The sequence below is a fragment of the Saccoglossus kowalevskii genome, chromosome 21 (genome assembly GCF_978046115.1).
Source record: "Saccoglossus kowalevskii chromosome 21, keSacKowa6.1, whole genome shotgun sequence".
Taxonomy (NCBI): Eukaryota; Metazoa; Hemichordata; class Enteropneusta; family Harrimaniidae; genus Saccoglossus; species Saccoglossus kowalevskii.
In genome coordinates this window covers 18,960,879-18,982,240 of record NC_140661.1, presented here as the reverse complement: position 1 = coordinate 18,982,240, position 21,362 = coordinate 18,960,879, and the positions used below count along the sequence as shown (strand labels likewise).

At 33.4% G+C, this 21,362-nt stretch overlaps 1 protein-coding gene across 1 annotated transcript; it reads left to right on the top strand.

Moving 5' to 3' along the window:
- The first annotated feature begins 65 nt into the window (after positions 1-65).
- On the top strand, positions 66-12,539 carry LOC102804111 (GTP-binding protein Rheb-like). The gene is made up of 7 exons (XM_006811901.2): positions 66-254; positions 4,524-4,595; positions 5,002-5,152; positions 5,742-5,798; positions 10,784-10,831; positions 11,256-11,337; positions 12,402-12,539. The coding sequence occupies exons 1-7, from the start codon at positions 206-208 to the stop codon at positions 12,492-12,494; spliced, it is 552 nt and encodes a 183-aa protein (XP_006811964.2). The 5' UTR covers positions 66-205; the 3' UTR covers positions 12,495-12,539.
- Positions 12,540-21,362: the final 8,823 nt, after the last annotated feature.

The following is a 21,362-nucleotide window of genomic DNA, read 5'->3' as shown; positions in this document are numbered from 1 at the left end:
TTATATTATATTTATTTACTAAATAAATACTAAATTTTGGAACGAGGCTAGATCCTTCTGTGCGTAAAAAGGATTTCCCGTGGCACTTACTTGTTGTTGATCGTGAGCGACTTCGTATTTAAATGTCGACATAAATACTTATCTTTGGAAGGAATTTGTTGTTGATCTTGCTTCCAAGTGAACAAACCAACATTTGAAAACCAAAATGCCACCAAAACAGCGCAAGATCGCTTTAATGGGCTTCAGATCTGTCGGTAAGTGTTCGTTCTTGTGAGACGTCGAATGAAGTTAGCTTGCTTATAATATTATCCATAGTCGCTTTGTTTTGTTTTGCCCTTCTTAGTGTTTTGGGTTTATGACCACACATATATAATTCCGAGTTCGCTGTGGTTAGTGAAAATACATCACCAGTGTAACATTTTAATCTCGGTTTTTGTGTTTATAATGGTTGCAAGAGTTTTTAAAATGAATGGACCAGAGAGGACAATATACAGGTGTTTTGATTCGGATGGTATCCTGCGCTGTGACGCAGTTTGTTGAGAAGTTTGTAGAAGTTATTTTGTATACGTTGTTTGTTGACACCACGGTTCAGAGATAACGACTATAGTTTGGATATATGATAGCGGCCATCGTAGGTGATTTTTCATTGATAATCTGTGATTCATTATTTTAGTGTTGTTCTGTTATGATTAAATGTGACCTTGTACTATCTCTGGTCTGTTTACAATCATTGTATGCTTCCCTTTATGTTTATTGCGCCAGGGAAAACGAATACACTCACTCATTGCTGATAGTTCATCGCATCGCTTTTCTCTACTATATATTACTGTTCATTTATTTTGTTTTGACCAAGTTTATTTTGAAAAATGGCACAGGGAAAAAATTGGAAAAAGAGTGTTCCAATGACAGGCGAAACCTGCAAGTTTCTGAATAGCAGAAACCGTATTTTTTACTACGAAACACATCCCCTCTACGAAACAAAGTCGGACGAGTCGACAACAGACAAGTCGAGTGAAAACCAAAATGACATTTGCTCCACCACACTGGAGACTGAAGACACCACCGTAACTACCTCGAATGCTGACAATGAGGACACCACTATACTGTCATTGGAGGCTGACGACACAACATCAACATACAGAATGAGCATGATGTCGAAACGAAAAATATCGCCAGCGAAGTTAGCAGTAGCAAATAACACGAAGCTCGTCGATCTGGATATATTGATTTTGAATCTGGCTGACCACTGTAAATGTTCTCATTGTAAAAAATAAATATCCATGAAGAATCTTGTTATGGCTGGGAATCTCACTTTAGTCTCCGGTGCACATGCGGCCTTTTGAACATAGCACATGCACATGGATTGGCTAAGAATACGAGGTAGTCAAAAATAAACTAATCAGGTCCATTAAGTCATGTGGTACGGCAGACTGACTTTCAAATTTCAGTGATTCGTAGACAAAGCAGTTACACGTTCATTCTTAGCTCTTGGAAATGAAAACTGTTTTATGCTGGTAATAATTTTATAACAATCGTACTGCAAGTCGACAAAACTAAACTAAACGAAAACTCCGATTGTAACGAGTTATAGAGCAAAAACGATGACCTGTAGTTCACGACAGTACTGTCGGCAAGCTTGACTGACTTGCTTTCAAGCGGATTCAGTCAGCAAATAGTAGGCCCTTTTTTACTTCAATTACGATTTTTAATTGATATTCAGCAACAAAAGTGTCATCGCCGATATTTAGTAAAAAATAAAAAGCGTAGCTTTACCGAGTACTCTCATCTCATAATGTAGTTCTGCTCTGATAACATTTTCGCTTGGTTCAGGTGCCGTGGCTTACGAGAAAGTTGCGAGAAAGGGCCATACTTCGTTTTCACGTTGCTTTTTTCAAATTATTGATTTTTTCATAACTTTATCAGGCATGTATCAAACGAGTTGTTTTGATTTTTATAAAACCAACACAATAGCTATCTTAAATATCAAAAAATAACTAAAAAAGATGCGCTGAACAGAAAATATCCTCTCAACTGTGCTACTTTTGGTTTTTGAGTCTTATCAGCCATTTGAAACGTAACGTGTCTAAAACCACAAAAATCACGATTACGCGAACAGTTCTTGTTCGATTTCAGAGATTTTTTCAGAGATTAAACTCGAGATCAATTGAAAACAAAATGTAAAATATTTTTCAAGTATCAGTAATATTTCATTACTAATTGATCTGTGAAAAGAGAGCACTCTAATTTATTACAGAATTCTTCTCCACCACTTTGTAAAAGAACCAAACAATTCAGAAACTATCTCTTTTACATTATTGTTAAGAACATTGTAGTCTTCCTTTTCTCATAAAAATATGTTGGCTAACTGTTTTCGTTTTCTAGTAGCAGTAAAAATAGCAGAACAATCGATTTTGTTTATTTATAATTTTTGGATAGAAGGTTGCAAGGGCTACAATAACATGTAAAAAATGTTAGTCATTAATCATTATTATTATTTTTATCAAGTTTTTTTCTGTTTTGCCCAACGAAAGTCTACTACATCGTTAAGTGTGTAAACATTTTATTCAATCTTCTAAATATTTCTAACATTTTTATGCAACTTTGATTGTTTAGTATTGAAACGATACACTTACAACATACTACTGGTAGATCAGTAATTAGAAAACTTCATTAACCTGATTAATTAAAGCGCGGTGGTCGTTGCATAGAGAGTGTTGGAACAAGACACTACAACCATCGTCCTTTAATTCATGATCTTTATTATTTGCACTCACAGCTCAACATTTTTGTATTTCAATTGATAATTATTAAATATCTTTTTAATTCGGACTTGTCATCACAGGTTCAAAATAAGTTTTTTCAGCTAACTGCTGTTGTTTTATTCATTACAAGTCCATTCTCATGACTTGAAGTTTTGTACTGCTTTGATCTATAGACTCTCTCCGACACTAATACTCAACATAAAAATCAAACGTTGATGACAACTATGTTGTAAAAGCAAAAGTACACTGAACAAAGAAAGATATAGTCAGCTGAAATATTGCATATCTGTGACATCAACACCAATATGCGTATTATCCAAGGGCACCAAATTTGAACATGATACTGGTAGACCCATAGTTCAAATCCTGCATTAGGCTGAACATCAAAAAAGGTTGCCCCCCCCCCCCTCCAAAAGGGGTTAGTGTGCTTCAGACTCAAAGAGAAGGCCAATTCCACTGGCCGAAATTCATTTACTAACTAATGAATGAATGCGACTTTTGGGAAACCATGGTTATATGGCGCTTGTGTTTGTACAAGCCCGGTTGACACCAGGATAGCGCATTACCATTTGATAGAGAGATGACCAGTCCCAAACATGAATATGGCTTCTTTGGCAAAAATGCACTGCAATTTGCATGAAGACGTTTTTTTTTGTTTTTTTAAAATTATGTTTGAACATGATACATGATATGTTCAATCTAAATATGTGCCAATTCTAAGCTCCAAAGCAACTAACATCCTTTTTTAAAATAAGATAATATTTTTGGTGACATTCTTCATTCATTCTTCCATGTTTCGAGCTTCAAGTACATTTTGTATACCAGTACTGTAAATCACGATTAGATAATTTTACCGCTTTTATGATTGACATAATGTTGCGGAAATCGTCGACACTGTGTCGTAGGACCCCAGAGAATTTTCGCTGCTCAAAATTTCATGATTTTCACTGATTTGTTTCTCTAGTAAAATTAAAGCAGTTGACAGTAATGTCATTGACGCTGGCACATTGCCAGGAGTCGTGTTATTCCTGGAATTAGTAACAAATAAGTTTCACTTTGTAATGTTAGACAATGCAGGGCCCATCCTCAGGTAAACATATTTGTAGCCAAGCCTATATCTAGTCAACACACCCATGTTTCTAAAAAATATTTGTAAAAATTTATAAACCCAACTGTTTTCATTTGAAGTACCAAGATGAGATGATTTGATTGGTTAGGCAAACGTCTCCATTCATTGAATCACCCTTCCCCATTCATTTTTTTCTGTTAGACTTATATAGTTTAATGATTCCACAGTGGTACATGTATTGCTAATACTACTTTGGGTAGCTAGTTGATTCTGCCACAGTGATTGTGATTATGTTAACTTATAACTAATTAATAGAATGAATAAAGGTTGGATAAAATTTTGCTCACAAAGAATTTTTGTTGTAAACGGTGAGCCATATTTCTTTGTGATCAGTTAAAATCGAGGTGGTAATATTTCCAGAACCTTTTTGTTTGCAACTTTTTTTCAATGTAGTTGTATATTTCCATACAATAGATCTGACTTCTGAATATAAACATTGAATATCAGCAGGATCTTCTACCCATCCATATTTATATTAAACATGTAAGCCTTTATCTTTTTCGCTGGGAAACAAGGATTGCTTATCTTACCTGGTGAGTTTGATCACCAAGTGTAGCTTACCATTTACTTACCCTTGATTGAATGCCATGTTACTTCACTTATCTAACACTTTTGTTCCTTATTCTTTGCAGGAAAATCTTCTTTGACAATCCAGTTTGTTGAAGGCCAGTTTGTCGACTCATATGACCCCACCATAGAAAACAGTAAGTGTTCATAAACTCTCTACACACAACACTTGCAGGGTAAAATTTCATAAAATGGTCTTTAGTGTATAGGAATAAACAATAAACAAGTTAACTATACAAATTGAAAATCAATGTTCGTCACCTGGACGAAAAAACCAACCCCAGAATCCCAAAATACCATTTGTTTTTTGGCGAACCTTGACAATTTGAGAACAGCTCTAAGCAAGCCTCTATGTGAGCCTCTGGGGGTAAACAAAGGTTACTTTACACTGTCGAAGAAAAAAAAATATTTGGTGGGCTTAGTTTTATCAGATTTGTTGTCACTGTTTTTTTTTTCATGTATTGTAGTTATAGTTAATATTTAAATAAATATAAACACATTTATTTTGAGTACTTGTGAATTCTTATTTCATATCCTCTTCAGCTTTTACAAAAACCTTCAAGGTCAGAGGTCAAGATTTTCAGCTCCAACTTGTAGACACTGCTGGTCAAGATGAATATTCTATATTTCCACAATCATATACTGTAGATATCCATGGTTACGTCCTAGTCTATTCTGTTACTTCAAACAAAAGGTGAGCATGAACACGCAATGTTAACTTGTTCAAGTACTTCAGCGAGTGGTTTTATCAAATTTTAGGTGTGTGTAAATTATGCGTTTTTAGATTCTGATTTAATATAATTTTTGAGATATGCTTCAAAGAAATCAAAACTTTCAGTTGAGAAGTGCTGAGGTACATGTACACACTCTTGGAATTTGTATACATACTGTGGAATACTTTATTTTCGCTTGGAATTAATTTTTCGCTGAAGGAATGGTTCAGTGAAAATAAATTCCAACGAATATACATTTTTTCCTATATTTTACATTCAACTAATTAAAAAACAGTGAAAATAAATTCCATACAAAACACCCAAAAAGCCTTTTCAGCAAAAATTAATTTCAGCTGAAATAAATTACTTTACAGTAAACCAAAAATTGCATTTATAATATGATTATTAAACTATTTTGATCATAGACTCAACTTTGTCATGTACTTCTAAAAGAGCACATATAATATGTTGTATGCTTAGCATACATGTAGATCACATATCAAAAACGAAAGTATTTTCAATCAACAAATAACAATAATTAACTTTTCAATCATTATGTTTTTTTTTCAGTTTTGAAGTGATAAAAGTTATACATGAAAAGTTATTAGATATGATAGGCAAGGTTCAGTAAGTGTCTTTGCTTTTCAATTTTTCTTACCATAAGTCAGAGAAGTATTGTTTTTTGACACTAATGTAGCTGAAAATGCCACAAAATTTGTTTTTTCATCTCAAATAGTGTATCATTCTCTCCTATCATCAATCACATCTTTAGTTTTTTGAACAGATAGCTAAGACAGTTACATAACACTACAAATTAACCTCTGAAAAATAATATTTTATAAAAGTTTATGTGTGTTTATGGGGCTGATGAATGAGACTTAATAGACGTATATTATCATGTATATGATGTTTTATAGACTAATAGACCATTTTCTGTTCACTGCGAGAATCACGCGCTATGTGTGAAATCAAATTTAAAAACTGGACAAACAAAGGTCATAGCATCGTAGTGGCGTCAAACATCGCGTGGGATTCGACAAACGCAAAAGTATTTTTGGGGGACATTTCCATGCTTAATAATGTGCTGTCCGCATTTGATGATAGGCAATTTCGATTAAGTAAGGGTATTTGGAAGCAATATTCCTCTGTCGAAGATCAACCGGTCGATATGAGCTGCAAAATAAAGAAATTCTAGTTCAAAATCAAATCGTTTGATTTTTGCAGCAGGCATTCGACGCACGTCTTTCATGCATCTCGCGAGATCTCGCAATTGTACGGAAAATCACCTATTAGGGCCGAGTCCATTGCATTGTCTATCCCCTGCTGAAAAATGGAATGCTCCAGAATGGGTGTGACCACCACATTCTCTGAACCAATGCAAGGCTATATATACAACACCTGGAATTCTGACCAATCAGAGAGCAGCTTGTTTGTCTACAGTTTTTTTCAATGTATCAAATTATGCCTTGTATTTATGTTTTAACTCAACTACGTTCTCTAAATAGAATCAGAAAAGTGATTTGTAAATTGCGTGCTAATTTGCTAACCCTACCTACTCCAAAATTGAGATATACAATACTGTTATATCCAGTTTCAGTATCTACAGAATACCAGAGTTCTCTAATCAAAACAGTGACCTCTACACACTCCTAATGAGACAATGACAGGAGATTTATGATGGCTTTTTGACTCCCATGTGCGAAGCGCAAAATGGGAGTCTTTGCAGTTAGTGTGTCTGTATGTGTGTGTATGTGTATGTGTGTATGTGTGTCCGACTGTTCCACTGCTATCTCAAGAACCATACATCGGTTTTTGATGAAACTTGGTGCATAGATGCTCTGGGCCAATGCGCAGATTTGATTAGGTTTTGGTAAAAATCCATGCTCGTTAATTACCTAATTTGCATGATAATTAGCTAATTTTTAGCTGTTCTATGACTGTTCCACTGATATCTAAAGAACCACTCATTGGATTTTGATGAAACTTGGTACATAGATGCTCTGAACTAATGCTAGGTTTTGGTTAAAATCCACGCTCGTTAATTACCTAATTTGCATGATAATTAGCTAATTTTTAGCTGTTCTATGACTGTTCCACTGATATCTAAAAAAACACTCATTGGATTTTGATGAAACTTGGTACATAGATGCTCTGAACATATGCGCAGATTTAATTAGTTTTTGGTAAAAATCCGTGCATATTAATTACCTAATTTGCATGATAATTAGCTATTTTTTAGTGGTTCCATGACTGTTCCACTGATATCTAAACAACCACTCATTGGATTTTGATGAAACTTGGTACATAGATTTTCTGAACTAATGCTAGGTTTTGATTAGTTTTTGGTAATAATCCGTGGATACTAATTACCTAATTTGCATAATGATTAGTCAATTTTCGGTTTTTCCACTGATATCTCAAGTACTAATCATCACATTTCAATGAAACTTGGTACATAGATGTCATATGACACTGCACAGACCTGATAGTTTTTATGGTAATATCAGTACATGTAATTACCTAATTAGCATAATTAATTAATTTTCAGCTTTTGATATAAGTAGTGAGCATTACATTTCAATGAAACTTGGTACTTACATACTCAAGGACTATGCAGAGATTGATTGTTTCGGATAAATGTTTGTGCATATTAATCACCTAATTTGCATAATTAGTTAATTTTCAGCTTTTCCACTGGTATCTCAAGTACTAATCATCGCATTTCAATGAAACTTGGTACATAGATCCTTTAGGACTATGCAGAGACCTGATTAGTTTCAGGGTAAATAATTGTGCATATTAATTACCTAATTTGCATAATTAATTTTCAGCTTTTCTACTGATATTTAAAGTACTAATCATCACATTTCAATGAATCTAAAATTATGCAGAGACCCAATTAGTTTTTGGTAAATATTTGTGCATATTAATCACCTAATTTGCATAATTAACCAATTTCCAACTTTCACACTGATATTTCAGGTACTACCGTAAAAACCCTCAAATAAGAGCCACTTTGTAACACTTTCATTTCTGGGTGGTGCTTATTTGAGGTAACATGTTGACAACCCTGTAGCCAGTGGCTCTTAAACCAGGGTCATCAAACTTTTTCATTGTGAAATAGGGAAGGGGATAGGCAAACACACACACAACCAAAACAGAGAAGTAATTATTAATGATGTATCATTGCAATTAATTTATTCTGTAAAAATACTGTTATGGGAATAACAAATGTCAAATAAATACGACGATTCGACGTTTCATCAACAATGTGTAGCAATGCCTGAAGTCACGTTTCACTTACAATGCGTAGCGATGCCTGAAGTCGGATTTGGTAGCACTCTCAGTGTTTGACCCAACACTCGAATCACTTGTACAATTGTTTACCAAGTTTGGTACGGTAAACTTTTTTCTTGAAAACTGGGAATAACTTGCGTGGCTGTGGCTGGCGTGGTGGTTGATTTGGTGACAATATAAAATAGTTTCGGATAGAATTGATCTGACCAGCAGTGACAGGAGAGGACATACTTGCATGGAACGAATGATAAAAATGATGCCCAATCACTTGTATTTATGGCAAAAACAATAAATAAAAACACGTTTTTCTATAGATTTGTACAGCTTGGGTACTTGGGCATTGTTTTAATTGCGCTAGACGTCTGACAGTACAGCTTTGGTTTATATTTCCTGTTTCATAATCAAGCCAGCTTATAATGATATTCACGTACTTCACAGTTCACGCAAACAGGGTCAAACTATAGCCCCACCCCTATATAACCAAATACGAAACGATACCGAGAAAGTAACAATTACATGTATTAAAAATAATTTCCTGTGACCAATCGGAGAGACGAAATCATTCACAAAAGCCCAGGCCTGTTACAAGGCATTTTCTGATTGGTACAAGTTCAGATTATTTTCAATTCTCACAAATAGCTAATTTAAATATTTGGGTCAGGCGGGTCACGTAGACTTCACTTTGCTGTAAGACAAGTTGATCGCACAAGTTTGTGGAACTAATCCATTCGACTTCAATTTTGATTATTTTCGGCAAGAGAGTCCTCTCCAAACTAATGCCAGTTATTTTATTACTTCCCTGAACATTTTGTCTCGAATCATCCAAAAACGAACGTCTCAAATAAAATGCAAAAAATAACCCAAAATCACGATCAGCGAGAGTGGGCTGCGTAATCATTACATTCTCACAGTCGGAGCTACGCCATGATCCCTCAAACATTGCCATGATTAACACCTCTGTTTTCCCCATGCTAACCAAATTCCCCCCACGCTAAGGAAAAAATCTTTTGTTTTCTGCTGACTTCCTGTTCCGGTCCGTCTGTGAGAATGTATTTTCGATACTTCCGTTTTTCCAATAAAGGCGTTCTAAAATCGTGACGTTCTTTACTTGGTTATAAAGACAACATTGACAATGAATATCTCAACGTGTCCTTCGGTGTTTCGGCAAAAAACATACTAGTAGTTACTATGAATAGTTTGTGAATTGGTCGATTGTGTGTCAGAAATATAAAATGGACAAGTTGACAGTCACATTCACGCTCTCAGTGCATTTCTTTCGTCTATCATTCTTCCGTTCTCAATTACACAGGACATCAGGCAAGTTATGGGGATAATCTTTATTTGTCTCACACCTTCTGTGGGGCAATAAACAATGCTGGTGGAAGTGAGGCACGATAAGCTCGGTGTCTGCCTGATTGTAAACAACCAAGTGGCTGGCACTTATTTCTGGGTTCTTATTGACAAAACCACTCAACTCTTGGTGGCTCTTAATGGAGGGTCAAATGTAACAAATTTTCACTGAGTGGCTCTTAATTGAGGGTGGCGCTTATTTGCGGGTTTTTACGGTAATCATCACATATCAATGAATGTTTATACATGGATGCTGTAGGACAATAGACAGACCTGGATAATTGTGGGTTAAAATCTGTACATATTAATTACCCAATTTGCATAATTAACCAATTTTAAGCTTTCACACTGATATCTAAAGTACTAATTTCCATTTTAATGAAACTTAGTACAAAGATGCTCTAGGACAATGTACAAACCTAATTAGTTTGGGGTAAAACTCTGTTCATATTATTTCCCCAATTAGCATAATAATTCATAATTTTTTGGTTCTAATTACATTTCAATTAAACTTGGTACATAGAGTTTTTGTTACATTGCGCAGACCTCATTAGTTTTACAATCAAATCTGTTCATGTTAATTTTCTGATTTGCATAATTAGTTTTCAGCTAAGTAATTTCAAATTATATTTAATGTGTCTCCAATACTCTCAGCACATGGGAGTTCTTTCTAAGCTTTCTTTGATTTGTATTTGACATCTGTCAGTAAATTTTCTAGGTGTAAACAAATTAAATGACAATATTAAAAAGAAATTTTAATTTTAAAATTTAATAAGGAGACATATACAATATTTTCCCCCATATAAGAATAAAACAAAGCTGAATATTTTTATTTTTTGAACATGGATGGATAGCTCGCTCTAGAAATGAGCTTTAATTAATTTTGCTGCTGGGCTATTTCTCATGAATTGCTTTATAAATAGGTGCAATGCTTTACTTGATACTCTTCTACTTTTCTATTGCAGAGTGCCAATTGTTCTTGTTGGAAATAAAACAGATCTTCATATGGAAAGGTACATCTTTATGAATTATGTTGTTGAATGTTGTGCACTAAAAAAATTAACGAATTACATTTTGCTCTGAAAATTTTAGAATTTACTATTTTGAAAAAGCAGTATTTGCATTTGTCCCAACATTTATATATACCGTAAAAACTCAAAATTTATATATACCGTAAAAACTCAAAATTTATATATACTTGCTTCACTGGATTTTCCCTGGCTGTTATCTCTTATTAAATCATTTTTACAAACAGAGAAAAGATGTATTATATTAATAATAATAATAATGTTGAGGTAATCACGAGAATACCGCAAAGTGTGTACAAAGGCAGTATGAGTTCACATTGACTCTTCATTACTCTGTTCTACGTCATGATTACTGTGAACAACTTCAAACAGATTTTGATAATAACAATGGTTGTCTTTTCACTTTCAGAGTTATCAGTTCTGAAGTTGGGAAAAATTTAGCTGATTCTTGGAAAGCAGGCTTCTTAGAATCTTCAGCAAAAGAAAATGAGGTAAAATAATGCTTTTAGAGAATCATCTTTCTATCTTCCAAATACCACGGCAAATAGAAAATTTTCTGTTCACCACAAGATCGCACATATTGCATGAATGGCACGGAATGAATGTCAAATTTAATTTAATTTGAATTTTGTTTTTTTTAGTCAAGATAAGCATTTTGACAAGGGAAACTTTACCATCATCAAACGTATATAAATGTGGAAAAATATTTTCACGTTTACCGAACGAATCCCATACAAATTTTTTACATCACTACAACGCTATGACATTTTTTTTTTTTTTGTTATGCTCCCTTTTAAAGTGCGTTGGTTGTCGTGCAGCGCATGTTCGAATTTCATGTAAATAAACAATGTATTTTACACTAGTTGTATACATCGCTATGTGTCCCATATCGAACAGGACGCGGCACGACAACCACCGCCCTTTAAGCATAACGTGGGATCTCACAGTGAGCGGAAAATGGTTTATTTACTGAATTGCAATGGGTGGCTGTACACAATATTCTCTCTAATCCCCTGACACATCATGACTGATTCTTGTCAACTAGTTATGCACACAAATACAGAAACATAAATTTAGGAATTTACCATTAACCAGAATTACATCTGACATTTAATATATAAGAGGTTAGTGAGGCTTATTTTCAGGATATCATATGTAAGTAATAATATATAAAATCTGTATTAGAAACCGCGGCTTCTATTAAAATGGCACAATGCAATAGAGGGGATGCGGCTTCTATTAGAGCACCTACACATTTGAGAAATGATGAATTTTTGGCTCTTAATTATTCAAAAAGAATGGGTGCGACTTCTATTAGGGATGCAGCTTCTAATACAGATTTTACGGTAGTATTATTAACAACTTTATTAGTCCCCGAATAGTTGATTTCCAGATTTGTGCTAGTATATGACAAGAGAATGTCGGTTTTACAGTTGTCATCCTTGTCATAAACTTGTTCCTGTGAAGACACTAAGTAAAAATATTTGTGGTTGATTTTCAAATTTGCGTATATTTAGAAATTAGTGGTTGATGCTGATTTTTTTTTTTTTTTCAGAGTGTTATGGACGTTTTTAAGAAAGTGCTGCTAGAAATAGAAAAACAAGATGGTAATCCAGAGCAAGGAAAATCAGATTGTTGTATCTTGTGATTGAACTCAAAAAAATAGAAATCCCCAGCACAAAAAAAAATAAAATTAGAAATGAGCAAATTCTGGTTCTAGATCTTCTCAAACTGGCCCAGTTAGTTGTTTTGTTTGATTGAGATGAACCTCTCATCAAATATGGACTGATTCGCACATTGTCTAAGTGTGGGCCTAGTCCATTCATTTCAACATTGAGGATTTTTTCTCTATTGATCTTGGGTGTCACTGAAGAATGCTCATTTCAGACACCTAATTATTTTGGCTAATATAAACAAACTGTTTTATAAACCATGGTGGGCAAATCGTTTTTAAAATTGAAATGATTTTACTGTTATAATTTGTTTTACGTTGTGGACTATTTTACCTCACATTGAAAATTAAAATGTTATTTTTGATATTTGTATATCATTTAAACTTCACCGCACGACCACCATGCTGTATTTCCTGACAATCAAGTTGAAAGTGTGGATTTCATGAACAGACACTCGTACTGAGTGTAGAATCACGTAGTTCACTGGCAAAATGCATTTATGTCTTTTATAATACTACCTCATCTATGCCAATAGCGGAACACTGATGTCACATTTCATTGTAAGAGGATGTACTTGAACTTGAAGTCATCAAAGATATACTGTAAACCATTTAAATTTTTGCTTTTCGGAATTTTTCGTGATACAGAATTTAATCCCATTCAAATTTGCTGGAAATCTTTCGATGTGGTTTCGTTAAGATCCTTTTTCATAAAGTGTTTTAGTATCGTACATATGTATAATCCGTTGTTCAGAGCACTGCAACAACCTCATTGTCAGTTTTTTTGACAAAACTAGATTTCCTTACATGCCGGGTAATACTATATGCTGTTAAAATTTCACTGCGTGATTTCTCAACTTAACGGCATTCGTGAAGTCAACAATTTTGCAAAAGTCATTAAAACTCATATTTTCATGATTTTTACTGACTTGCGAAATTCATGAAAAATCTGTTTCTCGTGAAATTAAAATGGTTTACAGTAGGCGATCAGCTTTAAGGTTAGGTTATTACAGAATGGTTATGCAAATGATTGCTTCTGATTGATACGTCTGCTCAGAACTCAGAATGATACAAATATTCATTTTTTTACCAAATGACCATTGAATGCAGTTACCTAGTCAGATTAGCATAATTGATTGTAAGATAAAGAAGAAAACACATTAGTTGTAACATCTGTACTGTTAATTGTTCAAATTTTCATAATTGTCTGATTTGATGGTGTTAGTGAGGACGCAATTTCATGAAGGTCACCGAGTAGGTGAGTGTGTGCATGTTAGAACCTTGGTGAACTTTACACTGTTGCAGAATTTCCCCATTTTTACTGACTGGCAAAATTTGTAACACTGTTGAATGTAAAAATATTAATTATCATCACTGGTATTTAATTTCACTGCAAAAATATTTGAGCAAATTCTTTGAAAGTTTTACATGTTTATGTGGCTTTAATGTAGCAGATTTCAAATTATCAGCGAAAATTACAACATTGAATAATCAATGCATTTACAGTAGGTGTTTTTACTATGCATCAGTAGCTGCACCACAGTACAGTCTTGATGAGGAATAATACTTCAAGCACAATTTGCTATTCTATGCTTTATAATTGTGTGTTTTAGCAGGTTGCTAAGGCATTCAGTTTGAAGCTCAATTTATCCATAAACTACTCAATGCTTTATCCAAGTATATTTTGTTGGTGCGTGAGAAGTGCACTGAAAACGTACCCTGCCAAATAATGTGTTGGACAATTGCTAATTATATACTGTGGAAAAAGCTTTTTGGGGCGTTCTGTATGGGATTTATTTTCACTGATTTTAGTTGAATGTGAAATATAGGAAAAAAAGTATATTCGCTGGATTTTATTTTCACAAAATCATCCCTTCAGCGAAAATGGTGAAAATAAATTACAAGCGAAAATAAAATATTTTACAGTAATTGCATAAGGGAATAACGCTGTATAATAAAAGAGTATTTGCTTTATTATGAAATGTATATGTACCGGGTATGTACAAATTAAACCCATAGACTCCAATGCAATTTCCATATGGGAATTTAACAAGCATTGAACACGTTTTCACCACCAGAATTTCTTGCACAAAATTTTCGGCACTATTTTCTAACATTTTTCAAAATTTCAGGGAATGAACCCCAATTTCGGAGCCAACAGACAACATTTGAGTTAATTTTCACTTTTTACTCAAAATTTTTGCTATTTTTGTCCCAATCTTCTGAAAGAAAGTGAAGATAGGAAACTGATGGTGAAAAGGCTGAAGGTTGCCTCCTTTTCCCCATATTACATTTTGCTTAATTCTTTTAAGTTGACATAAGGTTTCAGATCATCTTGACACGCTGGCTACATAAACATCTTTATGGTATAATGAATTTCATAAAAGCATAAATATTTTTTTTAACTTATGAAAAAAAATTACCTGGATGACTCGCATGCTTTATTCAAATCCTAAGAAGACACTTTTATTTTACAATTTAAAAATAATACCATTTAAAAACGCTGACTAACCACAAGTTCTTTTTAGATTTCCTTCAATTATCGATTTACTGTCGTGCATCTGTTAACGCATTTTGATCAGTCAAGTTTTCAACCATCATTTCAATCAAACTTTTCTAATATTTTATATAATAAAAAAAAACATTCATGTCTTTATGAAATTTGCTGTATGCTGGTACTAAAGTTTGTAAATTTTCCTTAAATTACCGTCAATTATTGCATAATGAATTGCATGTACCTTGTCACTGTATGGTTGTTTAAAAGGCTCTCTGATTTGCTTGCTTCTGTGAAAGCATTAATTTTCAATGGTATTCAATATTTTAACCTTTTCACCACCAGTTCCCTCTTTTCATCACAAAATACTCCCATTTATAGTCTTCACTTTTCTTCAGAAGATTGCGACAAAAATGACAATTTTTTTTTATAGTTAAAACTGTAATTTGGCTCCAAAATTAGGCTTGATTTTCAATAATATTGAAAAATATAAGGAGAAAGTGCAGATAAATTTGAGCAAGTCTGGTGATGAAAAGGTTGATTATTTTGATGTACAAATGTTTGCGTATAAACTTATTTTAATGGGTTTAAAAATTCATGGATTTTACATGTTCATGTGGATTTATTTTCTGCTGATTTCACTCAGCAGTGAAAATAAAATCTAGTCAGTAATTAAGGTAGAAGCCTAGTCATAATTTTTGACAAAATTGGTCATAAATCACATGACAATGTTCATTAGATTATGTACAAAAACGAAGATAATGTTCAATGGTACAATGAAATAGCATTATTTTGTGTGTTACAGTTATGCTTTTTGAAAAACTTGTCCTAATATTTTTTGAAAATTGCTATTTTTAGAACAATTCCATAATGTTAATAATAACACAATGTTAAAAAAAAATGCATTTTTTGACACTTTTTTTAAAACCCAGATTTTTGAAATATTAATTAAGAACAACAAAAAGTACTCCATCATTAACAATATATTTTTTCAGCCTATGTCACCAGGCTAGATTTTGAGATATTGCATAATATCTCTGCCATAGGAACATGTGGTAAAAATGTCATAATAGTGTCAAAAATGATGGTGACTTTCCACTTAAATACAACCATCTATTTCTCGAAAAAAAGGCTGGTGACCCCCAACTTTTTTTAGGGCAATATCCTTATATTACCTTGGAGTACATTTTATTGCAAAATGAATAAATTCTGGGTTTTTAAATTTATGAGTAGGCTTCTACCTTAATGTGTTTACAGTATGTACCACTATAAGGTTGCTGGGCTTCCAGTACTGTCAAAATAAACCTTGTTGGCTTACCTGCATCTATATTAGAGGTGCGCTTTTTAATAGACAGTTGTATTATTATAGTTCCATCATGATTTGTTGTATTATAGTTTTCTTTAATATTTAAAATCAGTTTAAATGATTTAAAATACTGTAAAATACTTTATTTTAGCTTGAATTAATTTTCGCTGAAAAGACTTTTTGGGTGTTTTGTATGGAATTTATTTTCACTGATTTTTGATGAGTTGAATGTAAAATATAGGAAAAAAGGTATATTTGCTGGATTTTATATTTTCACTGAATTAGTCCTTCAGTGAAAGTAAGAAAATTAATTCCAAGTAAAAAATATAGTATTTTACAGTAACTAAAATAAACATAATTTTTTTCTTGCATTGTTGTAACCTACTTAGTCGTCACTTATTTACAGATAGATATTATAAAACAAGGTGCTGTTAAAATCGGTCGTCACGTGGTGTTCCACATGGGTCCCATGAAATATATATATAAAATTATACAGGTACATGAAATTCTAAAGTCGATACTGTTTGACTATCGTACATAGAATGTCGGCACGGCATGTCGCGTCCTGTTCGATATGGGACTCATGGTGACGTATACAGCGCATGTAAAATAAATTGTTCGTTTACATGAAATTCAAACACGCACTGTGCGATGACCACCATGCTTCAAAGAATTACTATATCTATATAATAGTTGTTTCAATCTTTTGTAAAGAAAACTAATAACACATGCATCTGTACACACATCGATTCAAAATATGTTGGTCTCTTCCACAGTACGTTATATATTGCAATAATTCGGAGAATAACAAGCATTTATAAGCACGTCCAGTCGTATCTGCAAGCTATTAAATCCACGATATATCTATATACTGTGTTAGGTGTCGGACCATTAGAGAGGAGATAGCAGAAAAACAGTTACAAACTTTCCTTTGGTTATTTTTCAGGTAGATTTTGTTTCAGGACTACATTGTTGTAAAATTTGTTCGCTTTATCAAATGCATGTAGAGGTTTTTTCGGGCGGGCAGGGGGGGGGGTTCTTTGCCCATATTTGGATTTTTAATCATCTTCACTTTTGTGTTTTCCTTATTCCAACAATGTGTTCTAATTTAACATTTGAATTGTTTCTTGCCAACTATTGATGTAAGGTCTTCCTGATCAAGTGAACCAAAGTAACTACTTTTAATAATACAACTGATTTGGCTGCTTAAATATGTACAGAAATACATAAAATGGTGGAAAGGTTTCAGTAGTATTGAGGAAAATTTGTTCTGTTTTCTGTCAAACTTTTGTTTATTAATCTTAGTCTCTATGACGACTAAATTGATTTGTGTTTAATCGAGATCTTTGATAGTAATAGATAAATTTATCAATGAGTCAACACACCACTCTGCAACTTTTAATTCCAATTTTTTTACTCAAAATAGGGAGTGACATAATTTCAGAAAGTGTAATGAGAATATTGTGATTTACTGCAGGTCAATGTCGATGTGACCGTGAATAATTGTAAATAAAGACTGGGTGCCACGCATTGCTCAGGGAATACTGTGTCTTGCCACCAATTAGACAGCTTAATACTGTAAGGGGGGTAATTATTCACTGGGTTTTAATTTTGCTTATTTCGCTGACTGGAAAAATACGCTAAATTTAAACCCAGTGAATATGTAAAATTTAGCATAGAACACATTATCTAAATGACGAAACTGAATTTAAAACCCACTGAATATGCCTGAAATGGCAAATCAGTGAAATTTAAACCCAGTGAAAATTAGTCATTTTACAGTAGTTTGTTACTTTGCTCCGATATGCTATTTTGTTTGGTATGTAATGTTGCTATTTTAAATCGCTGTACAAAACCTACTTGCTTTATACTTGAGATTGTTTTGTTTATTTGAACAATAAACCTAGAGGTTACTAGTATGTGGAAGTGAGATTGCTAATTTTGTGTTGTCTCAGATAGCGGGAATTTCCATGTATATGATGCCATAAATGTCATTGGTTTTGCTTCATTATACATGTTCCGGTGAACATGAATGTCATTAGTCTGCATAAATCTACCACAGGTATTAGGCCCTGGAATATGAATAGCAAATACTGATATTTAATCTGGTATCTTTCAAAAACTTGCTTGAGTGTAGTTTTATGCTGGTAAAAATAAAAAAGCGCAACTTGGTAATCAGACAGTTCTAAGTGAGACGAGACGATTACTTTTCAAAAAAATGAAGATTTTTAGTGTACCATCTGTATCAAAAAATGTGGCTGCTGTATTTTATGATGGCATCCCTTGGCATGAATGTAATAATGAAACTAATCCTTGATTATGTTTTCTTTCTTCCCTATCAAACTGAAAATGACATGCAATTGTTATAAAAACAGGAACTCTCAGGTGTCAGTATTTTGAGCGTAGCTTCCCCCTAAAACCTAATACAACACAGGGTATTGCATTGCAAGTGTGTAAATTGTACAAGTACTTGTGTGGTTCAAAAATTATACCGGCAATACAATTCTTTGTTGTACAAGTGTTGGCAATGAGCTGTTTTATTTGCTTAATTTTAATTTTTTTTTTAATTCACATGTGACCGTTGTGGTATAACACGAGGTGAAATGTTAAGGCGTGAACAGCACTTAGACAGCTAGAAAAATATATTTTTTTTCAACAAAAATTCCATTTCATTTGAATGCTACCTGTATTGTGATATTTATAAGCCATTTGATATGATATATTAACTTGTGTTTACTCATTTGTACTACAAAGGTCAAATGCAATTAACCTAGATTAAAAAAAGGACAATAATTTGCAATAAAGCAGTTCATGTCCCTTTAACCCAGTGCCATTTCAATAAATCTGTAACTACTGTGTAATAGTAATTGATAGCCTGTAATGTGACAACATGCTGGTAGTTTTCATCCATTGCGTACCTACTGCTTCACCTTTCTACCTTGTTTCTTTCTTATATTGATATAGTAAATAAATTGTATATAGAGTACTACTGTGTCCTGTATTGTTTACAGAATGCTTTTTGTTGTTTTGTCTTTTTTTTGTCAGAATATCATCTCATGCTTGGAAATCATTTTAACATCCGGACTCCATCAAATCTACATACCCCCGGTACTGTAGAAAACTTTATTTTTGCTTGGAATTTATTTTCGCTGAAGGAAAGATTCAGTGAATATAAAATCCAGCGAATATACCCGTTTTCCTATATTTCACATTAAACTCATCAAAAATCAATGAAAATAAATTCCATACAAAATGTCCAAAAAGCCTTTTCAGCGAAAATTAGTTCCAGCGAAAATAAAGTATTCCACAGTAAAAGCTTTTCCAATCTAGACTAACCTTTTTGTGAGGGACTGTGTCTGAAGCAAATTATTTATTATTTAAAATTTAATTCATAAACTCTCTTCAATGGTGGAAGTTTGAATCATTTTCACTGCCAGACAGTCACTCTGATTTAAGATACAAGATAGTAGTACAGTGTATCTTAAATGTTTACTGTGTTCTCACGAGAAAACTTGTGCTGGTGTAATCTGTGCTTGGTAAAAAGATATCTCATAATTGTTGACGTTTTTTTTTTTTACAAGAGGCATAAATATGGCTGCCTCTGGGTATCGGTAATATACACAATGATGCTGACATACAAATAGGCTGTGTTTCTGTTGACCATGTATACTGAATATTTTGTGTATACTTGCATCCCTCCTCTTACCAGTCATATTTATTTTTACATTGACTTAACCGATAAGGATTAATCAAGTAATAATTCCAGGCCTTGTAGATTGTCACAATAATATACGTATATAAACAATGTTCTCCCCAGCAAAATAATTTAAAAATAGCACATGTGTCAGTTAATTTGCATAACACTAGAATATGTTAATCGTCACTATTGTATTCATTGTAATGCTAAATTGACTATTGTTTATCCGAATAAACAGTCCGTAACCCTCTGCTCTATAACTTGTTGGAACTATGCAGCATACTGTAGAATACTTTATTTTCGCTTAGAATTTATTTTCGCTATTTTCGCTGAAGGGATGATTCTGTGAAAATAAAATCCAGCGAACATACTTTTTTTTCTTATATTTCACATTAAACTCATCAAAAATCAGTGAAAACTAATTCCATACAAAATGCCCAAAAAGCCTTTACAGCGAAAATAAAACAGTATATGATGTGAACACTATTTGTGTTCAAGGTTTGTTTTAATGCCATCCTTAGATATTATGTGTCCTAAAAATGTTATTTCTTTGCATCCAAATCTGCTTTTACTTAATTTTTATTTCAAATTGGCTTGTTGAAATCTTTGAAATAGGTCATTTAAATCTTGCAGGTGTTTGAAAGTTGCAAAGTATACAATAACGTCATTGATATAAACTAGGCAATTTTGCCATTTACAAAGATTGCGACTTTGACTGTTGCGCAGATCAACGAGTATGAACTGACAAGTTTCCAAGCTTTAATTAGGTAATTTTCATGAACAAATTGACATCACATGTCCCTATACAAAATCAAATGCTGTCAAATGCCAGAATTAAAAGGCAGTGGTCATTGCGCCACGCATGCGCGAGATATATGGACCTCATATATCCAAAGATGGCAACTTTGGTTCTTGAGCAGATCAACGAGTACAAACTGAGACGTTACTGAGCTGTTATTTAGGTATGTTCATGTGATTGGAAGGTATCAAAGGAGTCACCGGCAGTAATCAGTGCAAGTCGCGCCCAAGTCAAACCTCATACTTGTGATTTCCATTTGAAGAGCGCATTGGATTGTGGGAAAATCAATGTTTATCAACACAAATGTCGAACATGCGCAGCGCAACGACTACCGTAAGTCGTAAATATCAATTCTCGAGAATTTGGGTGTATGTCTAATTGGAAATATGTGCTTTTTAAGTCCAGTTTAGAATAATATTTTGGTTGAGCTAAAGCTGATGTTTCCAGACAATCAGTTATCAGTAGTAATGGTTAGACGTTGTCTTTAGTTATAGCATTTAATTTATGCTAGTCAACGCAGAAATAATCAATGTGGTTATGTTTAGTAG